Below are 24886 nucleotides of genomic sequence, written 5' to 3'. Positions count from 1 at the left end.
CCTTTAATATGAGCTCATAAAATTGCCTGGGCTCAGGACTCTTGTTAAACTATTTCACCACTGACTGTTTGCTCCACAGGGGTAACACATTACCCACACAAAAGTGTGAATCAACTCACAAGTTAGCATTCTGAACTCTAATGCCAAAGAAGGAGCTACCATACAGCTATTTTGCAGATATCTATTTGCATCATCTTAGAACTCTTCAGAAATAAGTAAGAAAAAGGACGGTCAACTTTATCTGTTACTAAGTTTCTTCTTTCCCCCATTCCAACGCAGAAGGGGGTTATAAAGCAGCCCTGGAATGTTTCTCTCTCAATTTCCAATTAAAAATTAGAACATGAAAGTTGTGTAAATGTTCCTGACTAGGGTTTCTGCACGTAGACCTGACTTAAGCAGACGAGAGGTGATCCTGGTCAGCAGGATGTTCACATATCCACCAGCGCATTCTTTGGAGGTCTCTGCTCCAGCCTCCCACGTACAGCAGGAAGAGCTCTGACACAGTTTTGTCCAGCTGTGTCTCAGAAACCCCCCAAGGACAGAGCATTTACAGTCTTTCTGGGTGACCTCTTCCAGCACTGCAGTGCTCTTGTAGCAAAAAACTTTCCAAACTCTGTACTCCATTCACAAGTTTTACACATTTGAGACAGGTCCTACCTTCTCATCAACTGCCAGACTAAGGCTAGTGTCAGCGTTGGGTTTCCATCATTCAGATCCTGTCCTCCAATGCCAACCAGCGAGAATTTAGCTGGATGCTTTCCCAAGTCTACAGCATAGTTACAGTTTTCTAGCTGCACAGGAAAAAGAGTTTAAACAGAAAATCATTCACAAATACACTCACTTGACTGGAAGCCTCAAACAGGAATTTTTGGTGTCCATGGCTCCTTTTAAAGTCTTCTGAAATACTCACCTTTTTCATATTTGCTCCAAGCTTAGGGTACGGAGGCTTGTTAACCTTATTCCAGTCAACAGGAACTTTGATCTTTTCATATAATTGTAGTATTACCAGTGCATCTTGGAGATCGCTGAAATGGAAAACATTGATTAAACATTGTTTCAAGGTTTAAATGCACTCTGACTTTGTCACACCATGAATAATTACTACTCTTTACAGGTTGTTGCAATTTCAACAACCCTAAAAAGAAAAAAATTCAAAACATTTTGTAGTTTTCAAGGCAGGAGAAATGCTCCAAGCTTAATATCAGCTAGCTACTGAGCTAAAGCACGTTTTAGCATGGTAATCAGCAACAGATCCATGGACAAATTTTGCTACATAAAATCCAGAGATAGACAAATCTCTCCACTGACTACCAGGACCCAGAGTATCTTGCTTCCTAACTACCATGTCTTGGTTAAGCCCTAAAATTAGGTGACAGGGAATTTAGATCCAGTTGCTCTAATGCAGTCGCTCAAGCAGATCTAAATGTATTGGGATCTCAGGGTACCAATTTACACAAGATAGGGGAAAATAAACAGTCTTCAGCCCTTAAAGCCAACTGCTGGTGTGCCAAGCGCTGGCTCAGAAATCCCTAAACTACAGAGTGCAGGAAGGGTACAGTAGCATCTCCCACTCCCTACCATCACCGTTTCTCGAGCTCTTTGCTCAGTACTGTGGGCAACAGGACACTGGTGTGGGCACATCCCTAGTCTGCTCTAGTCAGGTCTCTCCCAAGAGCCTAATGCTTACCCGTAGAGGTGATTTACATGGGGGTTCACGCCAAGGGAGTTCATCCAGTTGCGGAAGGTCCGTTCCTCACGTGTCTCTCCTAGATGAGAGAAAACAGGTTCATGCAAGCTCAAAGCTACACAGGGTTTTCCACCTTGCAAGGTAGGGAGCTTTGAGCAGCATAGCTCATTGATTAGGTTTTCTAGCAGAAAAAGGATATTTTTTCTACTATAATTTTTGCAAAGGAAGAGGGTTGCCTTGATATCTAGTTTTGGATATCAGTTTGATTTCTCCAGGTCTCAGAAGAGCATGCCTTTTGCACTTTCTGCAAGAAAAAGTAGCAGGAAGGTCTTTCACACAGGTGTTGGCTATCTGGAAACCAAGCAGCCAAAGCCCTAATCCCAGTTCTGCCAACAATTAGTGCTGCGATGAACAACTTGCTGCATTAATGAGGTGCTCCTGCCCATGGCAGGAAATAGCAAAACTGGCATGGGGACTGACAGGCTGCTGGCAGTGCTCTTACAGGTTCAGGCTCCACATCAGGGTCAGAGCAGCTGAACAGGCTGGCAAGTAGCCTTCTCATCTGTCCCAAACCACTGCAGCACTGAAGCCTCAAATCATAGGTGTTAATCCAATGGAGATACCTCCACTGGGCACAGCCTCTTGTGACACAAGTGTTTACTTTAGATATTTCTCTCCTGCTCATTTTGTGACTGATACTGCCATCACCTTCCAGTAGGGTCCAGTCAATGTCCTGGTTTTCCGGCTTGGTAAGTGCTGGGTACTTGTTGAACAGGTTGGCAACGAAGGCCAGGTTCAGTTTGGGATTGCCACTGACCACATCGGCCGGTGTGACGAACTGCCGGCAGCCAAGCCGATCTGCCTGCTGAAGCATGTACTCCGCTCTCCGCAAGTCATCCTTTTCCTGCCAGGAATGCAATGGACAAGGGCTGTCAGGGAAGAGACAGGGCTACAAAGCAGATGGGAAACTCCTGACTGGGACCTGGGGCAATGTCACAACTCCACCCACCTTCATTAGGCATCAGCTGTTAATCAAACAAAGGGATGAAGCATGCAGGTTAATCCCTGCTGCTGTGGATAATTGTCCCGGTTTGTCTTGATATTTTTCCTAGCACGGTACTTTCCAAGTTTATATACTTTCCAACTTCTATGCTTTTTGAACTTAGTGGTTCAAAAGCAGAAGTCAGCATGCTCCCAAATGGACCAAAACTACAAATGATTTCTCAATCATATGTGTTACTTGGTGGGTAGTGATCAGGCCTGCAACAGCCACTTATTTAGCACATACCCAAGGTGCACACATGCCCACTGACACTTTACATGCTCTAGAAATAAAGATACCAGGTTACCTAGATGTCATGGGGCTATTATAGGGTACAGGTAGTTCGTGACTGTACAGCATGAGGACATGACAGCCTGAATACTTACATTGAAACCTGACATGTTAATATCGATTTGAGGCTCTCCTTCTTTCTGCCCTTTAGGTGCAATTTGATTGAGGAGGTGGAAATAAGCTCTGGAATCCTGAAATGGATGAAAAAGATAATTCAGGTCTCCCATAACAGTGGATACACCATAACAATTCATTTCAAGATCATCTTTAACAAGTCACTGTGCATAATTGGTTTATGTACCTTTACTGAATTACCAAAATCTGTAAGCTTAAAAGAGAGCATAATGGCAGAAATCCAGGCAGCAGAAAAGAAAACAGAAAGGAAAAAGGTTAGAAACATTTAAGATTAAAACTATGGGTTTTAACTGTTCAAAAGCTGCCTTTGCTGCAGGCTCTGGTGTCACAGCCTTCTCTCCAATGGCTGGAGGAGGCAGTGACTCCATGCTGCTCACTCTTATAGCCCCCACACCCAGATGCCCCAAGACAGCTCTAATCCCTTAACAAGGCAGTCATTCCTACTACAGCAATGATGAAAATGGCTTAGCAGAGACAAAGTCCAGGCAAAAAGCTGATTACAAGAAGTCTGAACGTTTTCTCCTGTGCTTGCCCATTAGTTAGGACAGCTTAAAGAAGGGAGGCCAGGGATGGTCACAAACTAGGAGGAGCAAATAGCCACAGTAATTATTTACCAACTACAAGTCCTTTTAGTCCTCAGCACTAAGAAGGACCTCAGCATATGGGTTGCACCAGACAAGCCAACAGCTATCAGCAAAGCTGTAAGTAATTTTGAAGTTGGAAATAAGACTGACCATGTGTGTGTGCTGGGCTCCTCCATGCACCTCAAATATTATTTTTTTTTTCCACCTCAACAGTGCTTTAACCTGGAATCCACTTCAATCCCCTTTCTCCTCCTCAAAACTGCTGGCCATGTGAATAAGCTCCAGAAACCTGCTGAGACCAGTGCCCCAAAATCCCATATTGACCAGGAGTTGCCACCCTCCATTTCTCACTAGTTCTGAGAGAAGAGAGCCACCCCCTCAGATCTGAAAAATAGCTGTAAGACTACCTGCTCCCATTTCTACTCAGCCAAGTGTAGAGAGTAAGAGGTCTTGTTTCCCTTCCTCTCTCCAACCCATGACGTTTTGGATGAAATACTATCACCTGCCAAGAGTGTGTGGAAGTCATACACTCTTCCAGGGATGCAGTTAAGCATTTTATCCTGCCTGGCCAAGCTGCATGCCCTTGAAAAATTATTTCCATCAAAAAAGATGGATTAAGAACATTTGAAAACACATGAGTAATACCGGTTTCCTACTTGATTGAAACATGCATTAGCTTTGCAGCAGGATCTCACTAGCACTGGAGGAAACAGACAGTTCAACACTGGGCTCAACCTCATGGCAAGAGAGAACAGCACTGCAGTACCTTAAATATACCGTCCATAAAGCCCCTGTTAAGCCCACTCAGTGTTTTAAGGTTAAGTAAGGTCCTCTCCACGGATGAAGGGCCTCATTTACACATGCAAACACAGCCCTGGCCTGCTCCCAGCCTTTTCCCAGGCACGTGCAGGCCAGGAGAGCTCTCAGTACCTTGATATCTGAGCTGAAGTTATTGATTTTGTGCCAGCCTGCGTTTTCCAAATGGAAGTTGGCCCATCTTAGGAGCAGCTCTTCTGGGGATAGTTTCATAAGGTCCTCCAGATTTTCACCATCACGAAGTAAGGCAGCCAGTGCTAGAACAAAAATGCTTGTGAGGGGAAGGATGGAGTTTTCAAGAGGCAAACCTGCATGCCAGAACTAGAGCTGCAGCAACATTTCAGGGGGAGAAGGGAGGGGACAATACCAACTACTGATTAAATCAAAATACACTGGTTATTAGTGGAGTTTTTCTGAATTTGTTGTTACATAGAGAAGAGTATGAATGATGTAGAAAACTGTGTGTAAAAAATACTTTCAAATTTCTTGTATAACAAAATTCTCTGGATTTTACATGCAGTCTTTTAAGCTGATGACAGTAAGCTAAATGTAAACATACTTCTATCTCAGTGAAAAAGTGTTTCCAAGCATTTTCGTAGGCACTGTTATAAAAAGCCAGAGAAACCAAGATAAGCACCCTTTCAGCTGGTCAGTGCTTCCTTTGCCATGAATTTTCAATCTAAGCCAATCTTACCACTTCATGATTGGGAAGTTTAAAAACACTGAAGCCCCTCCATCCATCTGGGTGCTCTGACAGCCCATGCAGGAATAACAGAGCTCTTTGAATAATTTGAAAAGTTTAAATTTTGGAGGCTGTCGTGCAGGACCAAGCAAGCACAGAGGGAGACTTGCAGCACCACTCTCCCACTGCCAAAAATGAAGCAAGAGCTCAGCCGCATCACTGACAGTAGCGAGGAGGATTTCAGGAGAACCAAGTCATTGCAAACACATTCCTAAAGGGCTGAAGCCCTCTTTTTTTTTTTTTTTTTTTTTGAGGAAAATGTGCAGTTGTCTACAATCCTAAAAGGATGCAAGCAGCTTTTGCCCCCTCCCAGCACCGTTATGCACCTATGGCCAAAGCACACTGGGAAAGCCTGCCCAGCTCAAGGCATCTCAAAGCAACATGCTCATTCACACCGCAAGGCTTGAGCCAAGATACATCTCGACTTACAGACCTGTGCTCAGCCAGTTCTCCAAGGCTGACACATGTTACCAGGATGGCACAACCCACCTGCCTGAACCTGCTTCAGAGCTATACACAGGCTGGAGAGCACTCAGCTTGGCACATGCCCTGATGAACCCGAAGGCAAGCACCCCCCTTTCAGAGAGGAGGGGAGGCAAGAGGCAGCAATGGGGCTGGAGGTGACAGCGCAAGCAATGCAGTGTTCATGCTTTAGAAGTACTCATTTATAGTTTCATTTACCTTCATTTCTGCTGAGCTCGATGTCAGCGAACAAGCCGATCTTAATGATCTGCCAGAGAAGCCCAAGGACCAGGTGGGGTTTCCCTTCCCTCAAGTCCTCTGCACCAATATTGACAACATGACACCCGATGGCAGATGCAGAATTCAACGCCAGGTTCAAGTTCTCCTGCAAACAGCACAGCCGAGTGAGACACAGCCAGGGGAGATGTTGCTTTGCCTTTCATCCAGCACCAGCAAGGGTATTTCCCCGCCTCGTCCTTGCTCCAGCAGCAGCAGCTCAGAGGAAACACTCCTGGCTGCTCTCTGTCTGAAGTTTTTAACAGAGCTGTGGTGGCAGCAGGCTGAATCAATAAGAACTGAACTAGGCACCAGGGTTTAATTTCAGCCTCTGCTATCCAGTTTCAGCCTCTAAGTGAGTCACATCTAGTGGTGTCAACAAGAATAAGGCTAGAGAAGTGTTAAGTTATACACACAGGCATTCTTGCAAAAACAACCTGTCGTACTATGAAATGACGCATAGATAGCCAACGCCAATAACCATATTGTTTAAAAAAGACAGTGCTGTATATAATCACTGCATCAATATCAGGTGTGTGTAGCATTTCAGCCATTTTACCCATTTTGTTAGCATTTTTATCTTTTGAACTCTACCCACAGCACTGCCAATTATGCGCAGTACAAAACTGCCTTTAATAATTAAACGCAATTTATAAAACTTGCTCCTTTCCAGAGTTCCACAATAACCCTCGAGCCACCATGCCGTTTTCATTAATTCTATCTGAATTTCTGCAAAAATACAGAAATGTATCATACCTGAATTATGAACGGTGTGAGTTTCTTCTTGTTAATTGCTCTTTCATCAATTGTGTCCGGAACAGAAAGATTGATCATTTTGCTGGTAGGAAGAAAAACAATAATATTTGAACAACATTTAGTATTTAATCTCAACAAAACTCAATGCATTGTTACAATACTCACCACAGTACATTTCCTTTCCTCTGTTTGGTTTTGTGTATTTTTTTTTTTAAATCAAGGTTGTATAAATCAGAAATTAATATTTATGTTATCAAGAATGTATTTGTAACTAATAGCTAAAACTGAAACCTTAAACATGTTACTGGCCACTACTGATCTCAGCTGCTGAAGCAAAAAGAGCACATGAATTATTCACAGCACAGTCACTGAACTAGTGAAGACTCATTGCTCTGTTGACATCCACTGCAGATTCTAGTAAGACAATGCGCTTCCTCCTATCGTAAAAGTGTACTACGGCTGGCAAGAAAAAACTGCCCCAAAAAAGCGCAAACACTTTGAGAGCTCAGTGGGGAGCATGTGAGCACAACGAATTTTTAGTCAACAGAAAACATGGCAAGTTTTTGCTTTATATTATGAACTACTTCCTACTCAGTTCAGACTTTGCCTGTTAAAGAAAACAAAAAAAGAAAAGAAATTAAAGACAATGGGCAGCCCACTAAATATCTTCTGTGTATTAATACAGAGTTACTGAAATTCCAGGCTGAACCAGTTCTCCACTATATTAATTCACTTACATTTAAAAAACAAACCAAAACCACAAAACCAAAAGAAACCCCATACTTAGAGGATGGCTGGCATTTAGAAGCCTGGGATGCTTTCAGTTTTCAGCATGCAGCAAAATAAGTTACTTTACTAACTCTGTGCAGCCATTATCAAAAGCAACAAGAGGATTCCTGGAAAATCCATTTTTGGGTTAATTCATAAGGTCACTAACATTCCCAGAGAAGTTATCATCTGTCTAAACATCCAAGAAAATGGGCTATTTAACACATCTGCCCTCCTCCAAGCTACCTAGCATCAGGCTGAGTTTGCACCAAGACAACTTCTGCTCCCGCAAGGCACCTTCTCCCCCTTCAGCAAATTCACGTCTCAAAAACACCAGCTTGTGAAGCTGGCATCAAAGCTGAAACAACACGCAACAACAATGAAAGCCTGGCTGACTGAGCCCCTTTTTATACATGCAAAACATTATGCACACACACTAGTCACAAAAACAGTCTAGAATAGAATAAAAATTCCCCAAGTACAGTTTTGGGAAGTGATTTTGGTGATTATTTTTTTTTTTTATTTCAGGAGCCATCATGACTTACCATAGCACAATCCCATCTCCCACAGCTTTGAACAGGTCATCTGTATTTGGGTTCATTGGAATAACGTGCCTACAGTCGGGATCATTTTCCAGGGCTTTGTTTATCCAGTTTACAAAGGCATATTTTTCTTCCTCTAAGATAACCAATTGTAAATTTAATACAGGCTTTTTCATAACATAGCAAAGATTTTCCCAAAAGAATCAGTGTACAATAGCCCAGGGAAATAAAAGCCCCACTATCACTGCCACACTATTTTATTAGTCACACAAAGTTTAAAGAGATATCACACTCACTTCCAACTACCAGAATAATCCTGTTATTTACTCATTTCTCAACAACTTTATCATATTTAAGTGTAACACAAGGACTTCTTCAGCAAGCAGTTAACAAAACAAATAAGCATACATTTAATTTACACACTGCTAATCTTGCATTACCCTCTAATTCTGTCCTGCTCACACAGCACACGGCAGGGCAGTAGAAGTCTACTACGTTTGGCACATGGCCTCCACTCACCCAAGAGAGGAGCTGAAAGGCAGAGCCATACCTGAGTAGGAGTGCTGCGTCCCCTCGCTGGAGAGCTCCGAGGTCCCCCCGATCGCACAGATTCCTTCCTTCCTGTTAATTGCTTTTCTGAATGTTTTAGCGATATCACTGCTTTTCACCTCTTGGAAAATCTACAATTGAAAGTGCTCTGTTAGACAAGAAAAACTTGTCTTCATAAAATGAAAGGACCACAGAAGAAGCTATTTCTTCTTGGCTTTAAAGCAAACTTTGTAGTAAAATCACCAAACGTGAAGGGCCCAGCAAGGATGTAGTGGTATTAAATCTAACATGTATAGTGGGTAGAGAGTCATTCCACTCTCAAACACATATTGCAAATGCCTCTTGAAACAGAAGCAGTAGGCATGAAGTACCTCACATACATTTACCTTTTGAAGTAGATTTCAAGAGATCACAAGAAAAAAAACGTGAAATCTTCACAGCCTGTGAGCAGGTACACATGCAGCAGTTTCCACAGGACCAAAGTTGAGAAAGCCATTGTGCAATTTTAACCTTTCTGCATAAGCCAGATGCTCAGGTGACTGTGACTTCAGTTCACACAAAAGACTGTCCACAACCCAAGAAACAATTCTCTTTAAGTGTATAACATTGAAATCTGCAATAATATGTAACAACGAGCGCTCCAGGTAAGGATTCCTCCTCCCCCAACAGTAGGCTCGGGCTGACAAAACGCCCTCACGTTTGAGGGCAGAAGAGATGCTTTAGCACAGAAAGATGACACATGTCATTTGTGCAGGCTGTATGTTACTATTAGTGGCCCTGAGGTCCTACAGAACTGAGCAACTATTAGAAAAAAAAAAATATATTCAACAGCTTGAAAGCCTACTGTAACTCCCTCAAAACTTAACCAGATTAGTTTCAACCACACTGAAAACACAAATGAAACGTATGCAGGTTCTCTAAACACTACCCAGAAAAAAGCAGTGAAACAGCCCTGTAAAGCAGAACAACAAAGTGCTTCTGTTAAAAAGGGGGGGGGGGACTTGTCCACCTGGCTGCAGAGGTGTCACCACAGGGCCAGCCTGCTGGCTGTCACACCTTACCTTCCCCATCACTTAAATACAGGGAAGGTGGCAAGTCAAGATGATGATGCAGTGCGGTTAAACCATCTCCTGATGGCATGCAGAGGTTTTGCTCACCCCAGTGATCAGGTAGAGCTGAGTGAAGACTCAAGAGCCCAAAAGTTTTGGGTTTTCTGGTTGGTGGTTTTAAACAAAGATTTTGATACAGATTTATTTATTTTAAAATTTGCTGGACTAATTACTTCTTTGAAAACATGTGCTTTAAGGCTGAGGTACCACTAAGTCACTTGGCCCCAACCTCAAGTGAGTTCATGTCATCCTTTGTACCATAAACCCCAGCACAAGTGCTCAGAGTTAGAGAACAGCAACGGTTCTGTTTGTAAAAGTCCTAAAACTAACCATTGCTTCTACTGTATAGCTTAGTTGCCCGTAAGACGTTTCATGTTTACTTGATCATTGGTACCATTCAAATGTGACAGAAGAGATTTATTTCTTTCCTCCTAGTGCAAAGTTAGAGTTATGGACCAGCTCAAACCAACAGCTGAAACATGCCCCCAGCATGCAAGTGTTCACAAACTGCAAACAAACTCCAACTTACTAGCTGACTCCGAACTCAAAAAGTTCAGAGGGTCTGAAAACAATTAAGGAACAGAAGGGGAAGATAAGGTGAAACATCAAGAAAAATAGTTGACATGAAAACAGCTCCCTCAATGTACTGTACTTACTTTTATTACTCTTTCAGCATTCCATCAGAGTATAAAAAGGATGAAGGAATGGATACTGAATCAGTACCTCAGAAGTGTGCTTTTGTAAAAATAAAAAAACCCACCTTCAAATTCTGACCTATTTCTACCAAAAAAAGGCTGAAGGTTAGACCCATCCTCTAGCTTATCCTATCTCCTTACTCCTGTTCTTCCCTTTTAAGGCAACAAATAGATCTGAGTTTTCCTAGATCAGCATCTAGGACTAATCTCCAAGTGTGCCTTGAAATGCTCTCTCAGGTCTTTAGCAAATACTTGTAGTCCCATTAAATTGAGAAAGGAAATTATACTGCTTCACTGGGAAAACAAGCATTCGTCTATGTGCCTGGAAAAAGTGAGTAGCTTCCAGTCAATACTGTAAGCTTGGAGAACTGGAAGTCTTTTTTTCCAGTTGTCACCTCATGTGGAAATGGTCTTTTGGCCTCTAACAATGTTTTCAAATAGGAAAAGCATGTGGATTCTTTTTGGTTTCTGTTTAAAAAACCAACATATTTCCCCTCTGTCTAAATCTAAAGGCTGGCAGTGACAGCACAAAAGACTGATCATATGCAGAGATCTGTACAAAGAACTGATTTTTACGTGGCAAGTCCTCAGCAGTGATCAGTTTGTAGAAAGAAAACTAGGATGAGGGTAAGCAGCTGAGAAGCCAGGTTCAACCTCTTCTACCCGCTTCCTTGGCTTCATCTAAAGGGGGTCCCCCCAGGCTGCTGGAAATTCAGAAATATCACTTACATAGACAAACTCTTCAAAACTAATCTTCCCATCTTTATTCTTGTCGCTGTCGATCATGAGCTTCTGGATGATCTCTCTCACTTTGTACCCAGGGAGAGGCAAGTTGGCTTCCTTGAAGAGCTCATGCAACTCGTAGTCACAGATAAACCCATTGCTGTTGAGGTCTGAGGAAGAGAAGGAGCAGGAGAAAATTTTAGAAACATGCCAGTACCTTGTCAGGACCAGCCCCAGACAACAGCAGAAACACAGCCCCCATACTCAGAAGTGCTTTATGGAGAGCAACCTACGCACTAGGGACGTCCACAAGACACGGAGGTAAGGAGAAATCTCCTAGCATGGCCCATCACTGCATACTTGTTCTGGGTCCACAATGCACAGCAGGACACACAGCAGGACGCCCACACCAAAAATACCAAGCCCAAGTAGTACACAATTCAATAGACACCACCGAGAATACGCCAGGAATCAAAAGCATGTGCTAAATACGCACAGTGCATCCTCAGAGAGGGTCCCAGCACAAGCCATGAGATCTCCCCAGCTTTGGGCAACGGCAGCTTTGAAGCAGAGCTGACCAGGATGGCTCTCAGCACACAGGACAGTCTGGTGTAAGAGCTTCACAACAGACCATCTGTGTTTTCATAAGTGATCTCCAGAACATTTCTTTTTACATCTAAATGCAGCTGGCTTTTGCATGCTAAAAATAGACAGTAATGAAACACAGCACTTCTTACTTTCTGAACTGAAAACACTAAGCCAGCTCTGCATTTACATTTTTTTTATCATGTTGATAACGATGTTATCCGTTTATTGCTGACAGAAAATTGCAGTCAGATATTTTAATGCTGCCCAAGAATGCTCTGTGAGGACATTTGCTTTGACAGTCAACCACCAAGCCACAGCAGCACTGCAGCTTAGTGAGACATTATCGCCTACTAGATTTGGGAAGAAAGAAAACCAGAATCTAGTGTGAATCTGGAGCTTTTCACATCAACAGATCCCAACCCCTTTGGGGACATCATCATATCTATTAACTGCACAGGAGGAATCCATCAGCCCCAGTCTTTCTTTAGGCATGTGAGGTTCTGCTGCCACCATGGACAGGCACAGGCTGGGTGCTTCCTTCCTCAGGCTAACCAGGATGAGCAGAGTTCACAGCACAGCTGGTACCTGGCTTTCAGCACAGCTGGGTCCATGAGCACCCAGAGCATTTAAAGCAGTCAGACAGCCCAGATTCACATCCCAAGACATAAGCATGACCCTCCAGCATGTTCGGAGAGACAGGGATTCAGGGCACGTTGTGCTGTTACAGGCTCAGTAGTGATGTTAATCCCTTTGCTGCAGGCAAGTGGTACAGACAGCCCAGGGAAGTTATTTCAGTGCCCGAGCTGCCATCTCCTCCCCAGGGCTGGGGCTGTGGGGAGATACCAACCATGGATTGCTGCTGGTGAGGAATACACCTGGATGGGCTGAGGAATTGGGGGTTTGGCAGTCTCCTACGATCATCCTTCAACCACAGGCTCAGCAAAGTCGACACGCTGTCTGTACTGAAGACATCAGCCGAACCCTTTAAGGCTAAACGAGAGCAGTCTCCACATTTAAGCAGCTGCATTACCTTCTCCCCTGCCTCCAGAGCTCCTGGCACTGTGACAGTGCACTGCCAAGTGCAGCTCGTCACCACCAGTTGCCAAAAGCAGACCGTGCTGCAAGGCACCCAGCCCTGCTTGGTTTCACCCAGCCACCATTCTTCCCGTATACCACACAGGAGGATTTTTCTGCTATTTATAAGGCAGCAGCTTCTCCCTAAGGCCACAGAGTTAAATTCCACTCAAGCAACAGCTTGTGCTGTCCAAACACCCTTGCAGACTGCAGGCTGCTGCCGGCTCCCCAGGCTGCGCCAGCCCCAGTATTTGGTTTTGCTCAAGAGGAAATCCCACACCACAGCCACTGGGATCAGTATTAATGCTTAGAGGGAGATACTTTCAAGAATAAAAGAAAACAATCAGGATAGCTCTAAAGTCCATTTTTTTTAGCAAAATTTTGAAAGTCAATTTACTTTTAATGAGGTGTCGGTTGTGGTCTTTAGGTTTTATTTCACACCAATGTTCCAGCAAGCAGTATGTCCACACCACCACTCCAATCTTCCTCATTTTCTAGATCCATATGGGATTTTAAAATTGTTTTTATAAGTTAGCAAGAAAGTGAAATTCAAATGCTTAGTGGCAAACATCCAGAGTAACACAGAGCAAATCTGTACTCCCTTCCTACACCCCAGTCCCTAGATCTCAAACTAAAGAAGAGCATCAATTCCAGTGGATCAATAAATACATTAAACTACTTTACGAAATGTCAGTGTTTACAATAATGCTGATGAAATAAAGTGGTTTGGGCCAATGATTAATGATAGCAACATACTACTGTCTGGCCTTCAATTTTAGAATTTTATTCCAAAAAATTCTAAGCTTACAAAGGCAAGCTTTATTAAACAGTCCAGCCTGAGATGTCATCAGCAAACTATTTCCCCTCTAGATAAATCACAGTTTCTTCTGTTACAGTTTTCTTCTTATTAAATCTAACTCCACAATAAGCATCTTTTCCCAGCCTCACAGCCACTGAAGAAAATCAGACAAGAAGGGATTTGGTAATGTCCAAGGCCTATGGACCCGAAACCAAACTTTGCTTCACCCTCAGCATGCCCACAGCCAACACCCATTGCCTTACCCTGTGCTTGACTGAACCGACCACAATCCTTTGCCAGCCTGCCAAATTAAGCAGGTAAATCCAGAAACACCTGTTTATCACTTCTTCCAATCAATCCACCACCTAAAAAACTAAGTTTTACATCTACCCAAATGTTAGTAGGCAAAGGACAGAGAAAAATAAGACTTCAAAATACATATCGTATCCTTGATACAATCATGGGTGTGACTTTGATTCGCATTTGATAAAGGTTTTCCTCTTGATATGTCTAGCTTAAGCATTCAGAAGTGTTTCTGAACCAGGCTTGCATGTGCCATGTCTGCACCTATTCAGAAGTGAAAGGAAAAACACAGTATGTGGTATTTCATGAGGCAAAAGCCTGCTGGGTGAGACAGCAGGGAACCAAGCTCCAAAGTCCCTGTTTCTAATACACTGGAAGGATGCACAGGTAAAATGATGCTTAAACCTGTTTAGAGCTCAGTTCTACATATGAAGCCCTCCACGTCTTTTAAGGGTACAATCTAGTTCAAGGAATTAATCCCCAGCCTTGCATTTATATTGGTTTGCTTGCAGAACAGAAACTATAACTTAAAAACACTGAATGAAATGCAACTGAGGAGTTAAGCCTAGGCCATTGTCCGGTCTATCCACACTTGCTCAGCAGACCTCAATCTCAGCCTGAAAGCACCAAACCTGGCTGCAGGGCAGATATCAGAAATTTACTGCAGTCTGGGTCAACATTGTTCACCCCTGCAAAGCAGCATCTTCCCAGTTCTCCAGGTGTGCCTAGTTCAAAGAAGATTTACCCTCTGCTCACTGAAAAAAAAAAAGATAGCAGCTCTGCCACATGCTCACACGTTGAGCACATGCGACTCGGGAGAGTGGCACCCGGAAAGGTGCTGCCCCTCAGGAGGGGCTGCACACCAGTGGTTTTCAGCAGCTGCACTGGGCTCAGACAGACAGCACCTAATTAAATGTGAAGGACACACACTGTTGAGTAACACACCATAACTCACTCAAAACCCTTGGGTCTCAGGACCTAAGTTCTTTCAACTCTTAACAACATCCCAAACACCCACCTGTAAGAGTTACTTTTCCATAGTATCCTGGGAAAAAAATTAATCACTGATTTATTTCATATATTAAAAGGGCATCTATGTCCCAGATACTTGGGGAGTGGGATTTACAAGCAAGAGAGGTCTGTTGGTTCAACCGCAAGGCCCCACACCAAGTTACTGGTTTTGCAGTAAAGATGCTCTAATTTCAAGTTTTAGCTTGTTGGCCACAGAAGGGCAGATTTAACCGTTAAAGCTTGGTGGATGTGCCAGTCCCCATGGTTTTGTCTTGGTTGAGTAACTTAACAAGTGATTGATAGTGTAGTGGAATATGGACCCATTCTTCTCTTAACATGTCAAAAAGCCTTTAGCCCTGTAAACATGCCAAATAGGCCTGAGACCCCTATCCCACAGGGCAGCTGCTTCCCCTCCTGCTGTCTCTGTTCCTCCTCTGGCATCACAGTCAAATGTACAAAGTAGCAGCATTCACTGAAAAAAGTAGTCACCTTTGCAGCACCAGCAAGTTACATAATTATTTCCAGCATTACTGCAGGTCCACCATATGGTGCCTTGCTGGATGTCCTGCTACAGGGCCAGACTTCAGTCAGAAGGTGGTCTAAAAGCCCTCTCTAACAAAATCTGAAATGGTATTCAACAGCTGAAGAGACTGTCAAAATAGAAGCTATCCCAAATTAAATCCTTCTGCATACAGCCCGGAATTACTAATGGAAGAAAGCGAAATTGTTTTAACAGACAAGCTACAGCCTGGATTCATTATAATCTGCCTGATGGAAAGGAAACTACAGCACATCTGAAGTTTCCTATTTCTACTGAAAGATGCATGCATGCCAGCATACTAAACCTGGGAAAGGTCACTGCAGTGATGTACGGCACCATCTTCTGCCCATATGCAGGTGGCGCAGCAAAGCCGCAATAAACAAAACCCAAAAGCTGCTTCAAGCTCTGGCTCAGCTTCCTCCCGACAAGTACTTAAAATAGCTTAAATAACAGGATGCAAGAGGGGAAAGTAACCCACACGTTTCCTTTTAAGGATATATGCTCAGCAGGACACACTCTAGCAGGATCACAGATCCCTATTTGCCTTAAGCTAACATTTCAGAGCATTGTTTTACCACCTTGCAGCAGCAAACAAAGTGTTCAGCTGGGTTACGATTTTTAAGTACTTCATGTTTCCAGAAAAGACGCTTATCTCTGCTATTAGAACCGGGCAGAAAAATAAACAGAGCACCTTTGCAGACTGTGTTCTGCCATGCCTCCCCTAACGAAGGGCCACAGTTTGGCCAAGTACATACATACACACACGTGTTCTACAGAACAAATTCAGAGATCAGCTGAGATTTGGAGCAGCCTGCTCTTCTCTCACTAACCTGTGGGTCATTCAAAGTCTAGACAGTTCTTATGCCCCACTTAATTACTTTTTTCAGATGTTAAAATGCTTTTTTCCCCCACTACTGTTTACCACTTGGATCGCTTCCAATACAAATACGTGGTTGTATGATGCTGGGAGCTGCTTGTCTGAGCTGTGGCTGACTTTAGTGCTAACCTTAAACCATGATTTCTCACCCGTGGACTGCTTCTAGTAAGCAGTAGGTAGTCTATGGGCCTCTTGCCTTTTGGTGGCTGTCAGAGAACAGCACACCAGCTGCACAGGAGAGAGGGGATATGATAACTTCAAGTAGCATTGAAGGCAACTGGTGATAGAGTACATAGTAACACACCTCACTGCCTTCCAGCATCACCAGATGTCTTAATCCAGTCCAGCTGCATATAGAAAAGCTGGTCAAACACACACCTTTAAAGTCCCATCAACCTACAGATTCAGAGCAACAACTTGCCCCATGCCAGAGTTAAAGCTGGTCTCCAGGAAGCCCATGCAGCTGCGCATTGGAGAGGGACACATCTTGGTGAGCAGAAACAATCCCGTGAGACACTTCTCCCCACATCTCCTTTACGACATCCTACAAGCCAACAAGCTGAGCTTTGCTATAGCCATGCTTCTCAGCTGCATGCCAAGTCTTCCAGGTAGCTTGGAGATGAAAGAAAAGCTTTATTTTAGACAGCAGCCTTAGTCCAACTTTTCTTCATATTCCTAGAGATTGCATTAGAAGTTCCCAGTGAAAGTCACCCAGGTAGTGACTAGTTCTATATCCCAGGGCAAATATAGCTCCTTTAGGCAAGAATAAAAGGAATGAGAGCATTAAAGACACTCCTGACAGGTATGTCCCACAGCAATGCTTGGGGGCTGTACCATGCCTAAAGCACGCAAAACAGAGAGCAGCTGAAAAGAACTAGCATATCCCATCTCACTTGTGGGTATGTCCACCTAATTATCACATTTCTGAATAATACTTCAGTTTTGACACTGCTTTTATAATTTAAAACCAAACAGGGACCCACCTCCTGAGCAGGGTGAGCTGGTTTCCTAAAACAAATCAGGATTTGACTTGTGTTTCTCCGTGTTTCCAGTGCAAAGGTAGCCAGACAACATAATCTCAATAATTTCCCCCCACACTAATGACAAAAAGCCACCACATTCCAGCCAGGTTAATCATTTTAAATTTATCCAAGGACAGAATGGGCTGCCTGCATCCCAGCCTTATTAAGGTTTGTACTCAGAGGCACATTAGGCAGTGAGAAGCACCATGGTCACTCGTCTCCCTCTGCAGCTGCTGGAAAAGTCTCAGGAAGAGCGAGACAGGAGAGGGAACTGACTAAAATGCAACTTGCTTCAAGTCCGAACAGGGAATACTACTCCATGAGAACCAGTTGTCTTTGAAATTCATATTTTTCTCTGCAGATTGCAGATTTAGAGCAAGTGAGAGTTTTAAGAGTCACCCTGCTCTAGAGGGCAGTTTACCCAATACAAATACAAGGCAAATACCAATTTATATTTATAACCAGTGCTCAAGCGATGCTGATGTCTGGCTCTGATCACTTGTGCAACTCATTCCCGGATGGTGCCAGTCCCGGGTGTGGTTCCCCAGCTGCATACACTGACCTCAGTCCACACTGCTGTGGTTCAGTTCCCATCTCACCCCTCCCTGGCCCTTCTCTGATCCTCCAGTAAGCCATATCAGGAAACTAAACCAGCAGAAAACAATTTCCTCCGTGATGTCAGTTTTCTGCCCATTTCAGCTTCCCGAAGCAGCCTGCCAGAGGCTTCTGCAATGCCAGCGCAGGAGGAAAGCTGGAAGGCAGGCAGGGGAGCTTGGGCTGTTAGGGAGGTGAGAACCAGAGAAGAAACAGAGCCACCAGAGGGCAATGCACATGCACCACAGCCGCAAAGCATTTTATTATCACCACAAGTTGCTCCGTAAAGGCCAGGTAAACAGACACTAATTAGATTTTGCCTACAAGTTCACCAAATGTGGTGCCTCAAATGCACCCGCACAAACCAGAAATGTAGAACCTACACTGACCATCCGCACAGCGCTGCCAATCTGCCAAAACCGACATCATCAGAACCAAGTGCTCTGCAAGCCCTGAAGTGCTGCCTGGGCCAAAGTAATGCAATATGTGTTTGGATATTTCTTCTGCCATCAGGAACCAACAAAGACGACCCTGGCAAGGCTGTCTGTCAGTGCTCAATGACAGACAGGAAGCCCATATCCCTTCCTCTGTGCTCCCTGGCTAGAAGTGTCAAGCCAGAAGCAACAAGGCTGCCAAGGGACACCTTGGCATGGAGAAGGTCACCACAGCCCACATCCTGCTGGCACTGCTGCTCGCAGGGGTGGGATGAAACCATTTCAAATGTACAGCAGACAGGACCAAGGTGCCCTCCTCACTGTGACTTACCAACTTTAGCAAAGGCCTCTTTGAGTTCCTCCAGCTCATCTTTGGAGATTTGCGTGGTGTTGGCCATCTCATGAATTTAGGGAGTACCTAAAGAGAGAAAAAGGACACTCTATGAAACCAGGCTGCTTTCAAATGCATGCAGTTTTCATCAGCAGTATAGCAACAACCAGTACCAAAGTCACTACAGTTCTCAAAGCCACATTTATCTTTCCACTAAGAAACCAGATGTGTGAAACTCAGAAGATGGGAAATGCATCCCTTAACGAGTCAAAAATCCCATTAGCTTTGTTAATATTTAGCTCTGTGTATTTATTTTATGGGCTATGCTGTTCTGCACACATTAAGGTAGCTGCTACCAGTGTGTTTTGTAGGTCAAAAAAGCTCACATCTCCAGGGATTTTCCACAACTTTGAACAAAGTCAGAACCCAGAGTTAAAATACTAATGCAAAAGATACTGAATGCTCTGCCTGCCTGTCTGTCACCCAAGAGCACACAGCTATCGAGCCCAAATAATAAAGATTCTGAACAGTACCTGAAAAAGGTCTTTTTGCACAAAGTAGTATACCTGATACTGTTTGCAAAAAGGAAATACTCTACTTTTCTACAAGAAAACTGTTTGAATAAACACCTGCTTACTTCCCCAGAGTCAGTCTCTCAATAAGTCATGTAAGCAACAGGCTGTTTGCACTGCCACTGACCCCTTCCACCCTCCTGAGCAAGACACGGCAGGAACACCGCCAGCAATTGCAGAACAGCAGGCATCAGCCACGCTCAAACACCAAGTACACAGAAACTCCACGTTGATCAGATCTGCTTGGTGTTTAAGAAACAGAGAGGATGAAGCATACAGTTCCTACACCCATCTGTTATAATCCTCCTTTCCAAGCACTGATTAGGTGCCACCCAGCCAGCCTGGACAGGAGGTATCACCATAAGGATGGGAAAAGGACAGTGACCTGTCCATGTCCCCATCCCAGGACAACTGTGACAGCAGCATCAGATGCCCTGCTGGCATTTTGGCAAATATGACCAAGAGAGATCAGCTATTGATGGAACAATGCAAACAGGGCAATCAATCCCTGTGCATGAACAAAAAGGTAGGCACTGATTAGCACATTCTAGCACATGTATACACTAGTTCTAGCTTAGAGTCTTTAAAAATGGGGATCTGGGCAGGATCAGCACAACTTCAAATGAGATTTGCATCCCAAGATTTTCCAGCTCCCACTGTTAGCTACAATTGCTGTAAGTTCAGAAATAAAAGGTTCCTCCTCCGCCTATGGGAACAGACACAGCTGCCTCCTCCTCTGTAAGCAAAAGGATGAGGGGTGAATTCAGGTTTACAGACTGTCAGAAAGCAGGATCCTGAACAGGCTGGCTCGCCACTGAAGCGACAAGAGGCTCAGTTTCACAAATGCCTGTGTTCTGATTAGCAAGCCTCTTTTGTCTGAGGCTCCAGCTGCCTTCACAAGCACTTGTTAGCTTAAGAACAGAAGTTTGCCTGTAGCTGTAAATACTCATTTTCTGTAACACTTCACTCAGTCTGGAAAGAACAAAGTCTTAAAGATGAGAGCGATGAGCAGGTGTGGCAGCCTGGGAAAGCAGCTCAGACAGGTGCCAGCAGCAGAGAAAGTCAACAAGAAGTTGCATCACTGCAGAGACATGAAGGAAAGCACATCAGACCCCACCTCCCAGCATCTGCAGAGCTGCCAGTGGACACAACAAGACGTTCAGCAGTCAGTAAAAGCCACCAACACCAAGACGGCCAACTTCATCACTGGGGTCATACTGCATTGGGGCAGGGGGAGGAAGTGCAGCAAAGCTGCATCAGGGAAAAAAAAATTCACCACAGTAAATTTTTTGTATTGTTTCACAGATTACAAGTTAGGCATTACCAAGGAAATGCTATCATGCAGGTCCTTGCAAGGTGCAGGAATGCTGTGTGCAGCACTGCCCATCTTGCTGGATGCCCAGTCTGCCAGTCTGGGACCTACCCCCACTCCTGAAGCAGCCCCTTCCCTGCAATGCTCCCACAGGTGCTCCAGCAGCCCAGCCTCAGTGCCACCAGAACCGGGCTGTTATTTCCAGGGGATAAAGGAGTTGCTCAGCAAGAAAATCACCTCTGAGCAAGCTTGGTGCATGCTAGAAGAAGTGGATTTCACCACTGGCAGAAACTCTTGGGAACACCATCGGGAATAGAGACAGTTTTGGCTATGCAGGCAGGCTGGTGGCATGAGCTACTGGTCAGGAGAGGCCAAGCTACAAGACTAAAAATTCAGCCAACCCTCCTTCACAAGTTCTGCCTTCTTCCTAATCCTCATTTGCACCAATTCATTTTGAAACCATGAGGATTTCCCTTAAAAAGGGATTTCCAAAAGCATCATTAGCTAACCACTTCATGGGAATTTAATTTGCTGCTGACTGTCTCTTAACATGTTTAACACCAAAACAAGCAGCTAACACCACGATAAGACAAGAGTTTCTAAAAAAGCTGCTGTTTGACTTTATCAGGGAAATATCAGGCTCTGGATATGCCCTGCAGTTGTTTGTGTGGGATTTCACTTAAAAAAAAAATTTCCCTTCCAGCCCCTATGCTGTTCAGCTCAGTCAGTAAGTCTATAAAACAGGTTTTCTTATTGCTTCTTCCTTCTGTTTCTCTGTTTGAGAAGAGAGAGAGAGAATTTGAATCAACAGAGAAAAAGCAGACACCTGACCTTATTATGGCTGTCTGGGAAGTGGAAAGTATGTTATGATGTAACAAAACAGTATAGGAAAAGGTTAGTGGGCCGCAAAATTACAAGTTGACAGGGTCTGCCAAGCTCCCAAAGCAATTTCAGAGGTTTTTTTGCAATGGAGAGGTATTACACCAACATTGGCACACTGGGCCAGGGGGGCAGGGGAGCTTTACAGTTTTTTGTTGTGTGGGGGTTTTTTGTTTGTTTGTTTTTTAATAGCTGAGCCTATGGCATTCAGAATCATGTTTTTCATTCAGTTGCATTTTTAAACAAGAGGCTTTGTCTTCATGGACATAAAAAGCCCTTTTATCACACTGGCATTGGGATCACACATCAGCTGCCTCACTCGAAGCCCTGTGGGGACGCAGCACCACGCCGCTCACGCCTCACCACATCACATTCACTTCTACCACGAGCAAAGTCTCTGCCAGGACATGCAATGACAGCCAAAGACAAACTCACATTTAAAGTCCCTTTTTAGAGAGAATGAGGAGAAAAGAGGAGACAGAAGTGAGCTAGTGATCCCACACCCATTTTATACCCTGGTGTCAGATGGTCCATCGGTCAATGCACACATCAAGTGTGTAAGGAAGCAATTCCTGCTCCACATCCCTTTTGCTTGTGTCTTCATCCCTCACCCTACAGAAGAAAATAAAGGCAGCTGCATAACACACAGATGCCTGACAGAAGCTTCACAGAAGAGTGGCTGGCAGACAGTGCAGCCCATTTCTGCCCTCTGAAGACTTCATTTTATGCTGCAGATCAGAGCTGCTTTAAGCGCATCTCAGGTTTTTGAGTATCAGCTTCCTTCCTAGAGAGGGACTATATAAAGTTTCTGTGCAAACAAGTTTTATAGCTTCTAAACACACTGCAGTCACTGAATCAGGGTTAGTTTATTTGCTCTCCAGACAACTGCAATATGGGCAGGTCAAATAAAGCTGCCCCAGCCTGTGTGTTTTAACATCTGTAAGCCACCTGGAGACACGCTGCTGCAGCAGGGACTGTCACCAGAGAGATGCCTCCACTGTGGCACCCAGCACTTCCAGCATAAGTGCCAGAAGCTAACCAGGACATTTGGGTAGATTAACTGCTCAGTCAGCAACTTAAAAACACTCAAGCCCTGAGAAAAACTCCCCAAGACTCTTCCCCAAGAGTGGAAGCCCTGGGAGCTGCATCCTGCACAGAGATCAGTGGAAAATGGTGAGGGGAAGGAGCATTCAGGCATTTGCACAGCTCCTTGAAAGCTGGAGGATTAATTCAATTCTGAAAGTACATGGCAACCAAATATTTCCTGACAGCCACTTGAACACTTCCAACAGAAACAGAGCTGGAATTTGCTGCTGATCCAAATGGAAGAATTTGCTTTCTTAGCAGCCCCACATTAGTTTGAAAACCGAGCTGCTTCGTCCCTCCCAGACCCGCCCTGCTTTAATATCTCTATAACTGACTGATTAACAGCATCAATTTGTTTACTCAAACAGGGAAACAGAGACACATTAAAGTATCAACAAAAAGGTATTAATATGTCCTTTTTCTATCTGATTAAAAAAAAAAGAGCAAGCTAGGCCTAGTCTGGAGCACTGACTCACCCCGTATGTATTCCCCTTTTCAGAGGAACCTGTGGTTTTGCTGCCTTTTCATGACAAAGGCTCCAGACATGAGAAGGCAAGTCAGTTGGCATTAGCCAATTAAAAATACTTCAAAACCCACGTATCTCTGACCACTAACCCAGCACATATCAGTCTTGCTTTAGGAATAACAAGCCGGACAGCCAGGCACTCAGTACCCCACAACCCACAGCAAGTGCCAGAGTCCCCAGGCTTGCAGGACAGGGCACTGACGCAGCCACCTCACTAATTTGGAACTAATTTGGAGGGAATCCTGGTGATTCAGCTGACGTAGGATCAGGCTTCCTGTGGCTCACCCCATCCTCCTTTTCCTCCGTGTTTCGAAGGTAAGGCTGGGCCCTGTCAAGAGCCACATCAGAGAATGGGGTGGCTGTCCACACTGCCCTGCCTCCCCTGCCCCACTGACACCCCCCACCTGGCTCCTTTTGCAAGATGTGTGAATCTTGGTCACCACAAAGTCCTTTCTAGCCCTCTGCTGCAAGGGCCTCTCCCCCACTGCCACGCAGACTGCCTCCACAGAGCCAGTAGCATCGTGCCCATCCCAGCATGGCTGTGCAAGCTCCAGAGCTGCTGGGCCAGCCCAGGGCAGGCACTCTGCTCAGGGCAAAGCAGTGAGGGAAGCGAGTCACTGGTGAGGGCTGAAAGCCTAGGTTTTCTTTGCACCCCTTCCCAGGTGATTGGGATGCTGCAGAGGATGCTGCAGGGATCTCCTGACTGCAGGAACCCTCCTCCTCTGGCACCGGCCAGCCCTAGGCTCACGCTGCATTTGGAAATTCTTGCAGGCAGGAGGGCACACATACTCCCCCCTGCACTCCATCATCGGGCGCACCCAGCAGCTCTGCTGGCTCCTTTTTCAGGTCCAGTCCAAGCAAAGCCATCTTCAAACGTGACAGCAACAGGAGGAAGTGAAAGCTTGCGATGCACAGACTTGGTCTGATGAGACCTCCAAGATAAATACTTACTGCCGCTTCGGGGGAAGACAGGGAAATTCAGAGATTGATGGCCTGTGAATGAAAACCTATCATGCAATCCATCCTCTCCTGCTCATAATCACTTTGTGTGTTTCAAACAACATTTTGTTCATCAAATTCCTCCAAGACAGCACCCACTCATTACATGTGGTTATTAGCAAATACCAGGCTGCTAGAAGCACATGACCTTTTATTTGGCAATTACCTTCCAGACAGTCACCGGCCACAGGCACAGTCTGAAACCAGACCTTTGCCATGCTTTTGTCTTTCCACATGGCAATAGGTGTCTTCCTGATAAGAGCAGTGATTAGGAGATGCTACCCCATCCACAGAGACTGCACCACCGCAGTGTCTAACAATTTACCAACATTGTGACGCTGCTACAAACCACTGTCCCCCAGAAATTACTTTGCTGTTGCTCTTTGCACGAACGTGGCGCTCACGAACACAAGACACAGAGATGTTCCTATCAACTCAGCTGTTTCCCCTCCCTCAGGAGGAAAGGGGCACATGAAGATTTGAGCAGGTATTTCTTTGCTGTGCCAGACTTGGCCAAGTAGCTGCATCTCTCATCTGTGGTTCTTCCCTTCAACCAAGCTTTCCCAGCCCCATGCACATTGGGCTCAACACCGATGAAACTACAGCTTTGCTCTCAAGGTCTTCAATGCTTTAACTATTGACAGCACTGGGCTGTAACACCTGCAAAGCAATCACTCAAATCTAGCTTTATTTCATTACTTTTTTATTTCATAATCCAGCTTTCCTTGTCCATACACAGCACCAAACAACTCACGTCAACA

General features: G+C 44.6%; 1 protein-coding gene across 5 annotated transcripts in view; it reads right to left on the bottom strand.

Moving 5' to 3' along the window:
• Positions 1–24886, bottom strand: part of PLS3 (plastin 3) — a 52916-nt gene that overhangs the window by 3220 nt on the left and 24810 nt on the right. For 4 of the 5 annotated variants that reach the window (XM_074834648.1, XM_074834649.1, XM_074834650.1 and 1 more), the window contains exons 2-14: positions 18752–18838; positions 11184–11347; positions 8652–8781; positions 8105–8237; positions 6792–6873; positions 5979–6144; positions 4670–4812; positions 3322–3348; positions 3116–3211; positions 2396–2591; positions 1688–1766; positions 911–1025; positions 658–791 (exon numbers count right to left, since the gene is read on the bottom strand). In XM_074834648.1, coding sequence (XP_074690749.1) covers positions 658–791; positions 911–1025; positions 1688–1766; positions 2396–2591; positions 3116–3211; positions 3322–3348; positions 4670–4812; positions 5979–6144; positions 6792–6873; positions 8105–8237; positions 8652–8781; positions 11184–11347; positions 18752–18818 — 1532 coding nt within the window. In that variant the 5' untranslated portion in view covers positions 18819–18838. The remainder of the gene's footprint in view (positions 1–657; positions 792–910; positions 1026–1687; positions 1767–2395; positions 2592–3115; positions 3212–3321; positions 3349–4669; positions 4813–5978; positions 6145–6791; positions 6874–8104; positions 8238–8651; positions 8782–11183; positions 11348–18751; positions 18839–24886) is intronic. The other variant, XM_074834652.1, reaches the window with a different exon arrangement.

Source organism: Strix aluco, chromosome 10 (genome assembly GCF_031877795.1).
Source record: "Strix aluco isolate bStrAlu1 chromosome 10, bStrAlu1.hap1, whole genome shotgun sequence".
Taxonomy (NCBI): domain Eukaryota; kingdom Metazoa; phylum Chordata; class Aves; order Strigiformes; family Strigidae; genus Strix; species Strix aluco.
This window is presented reverse-complemented; position numbering and strand designations above follow the sequence as displayed.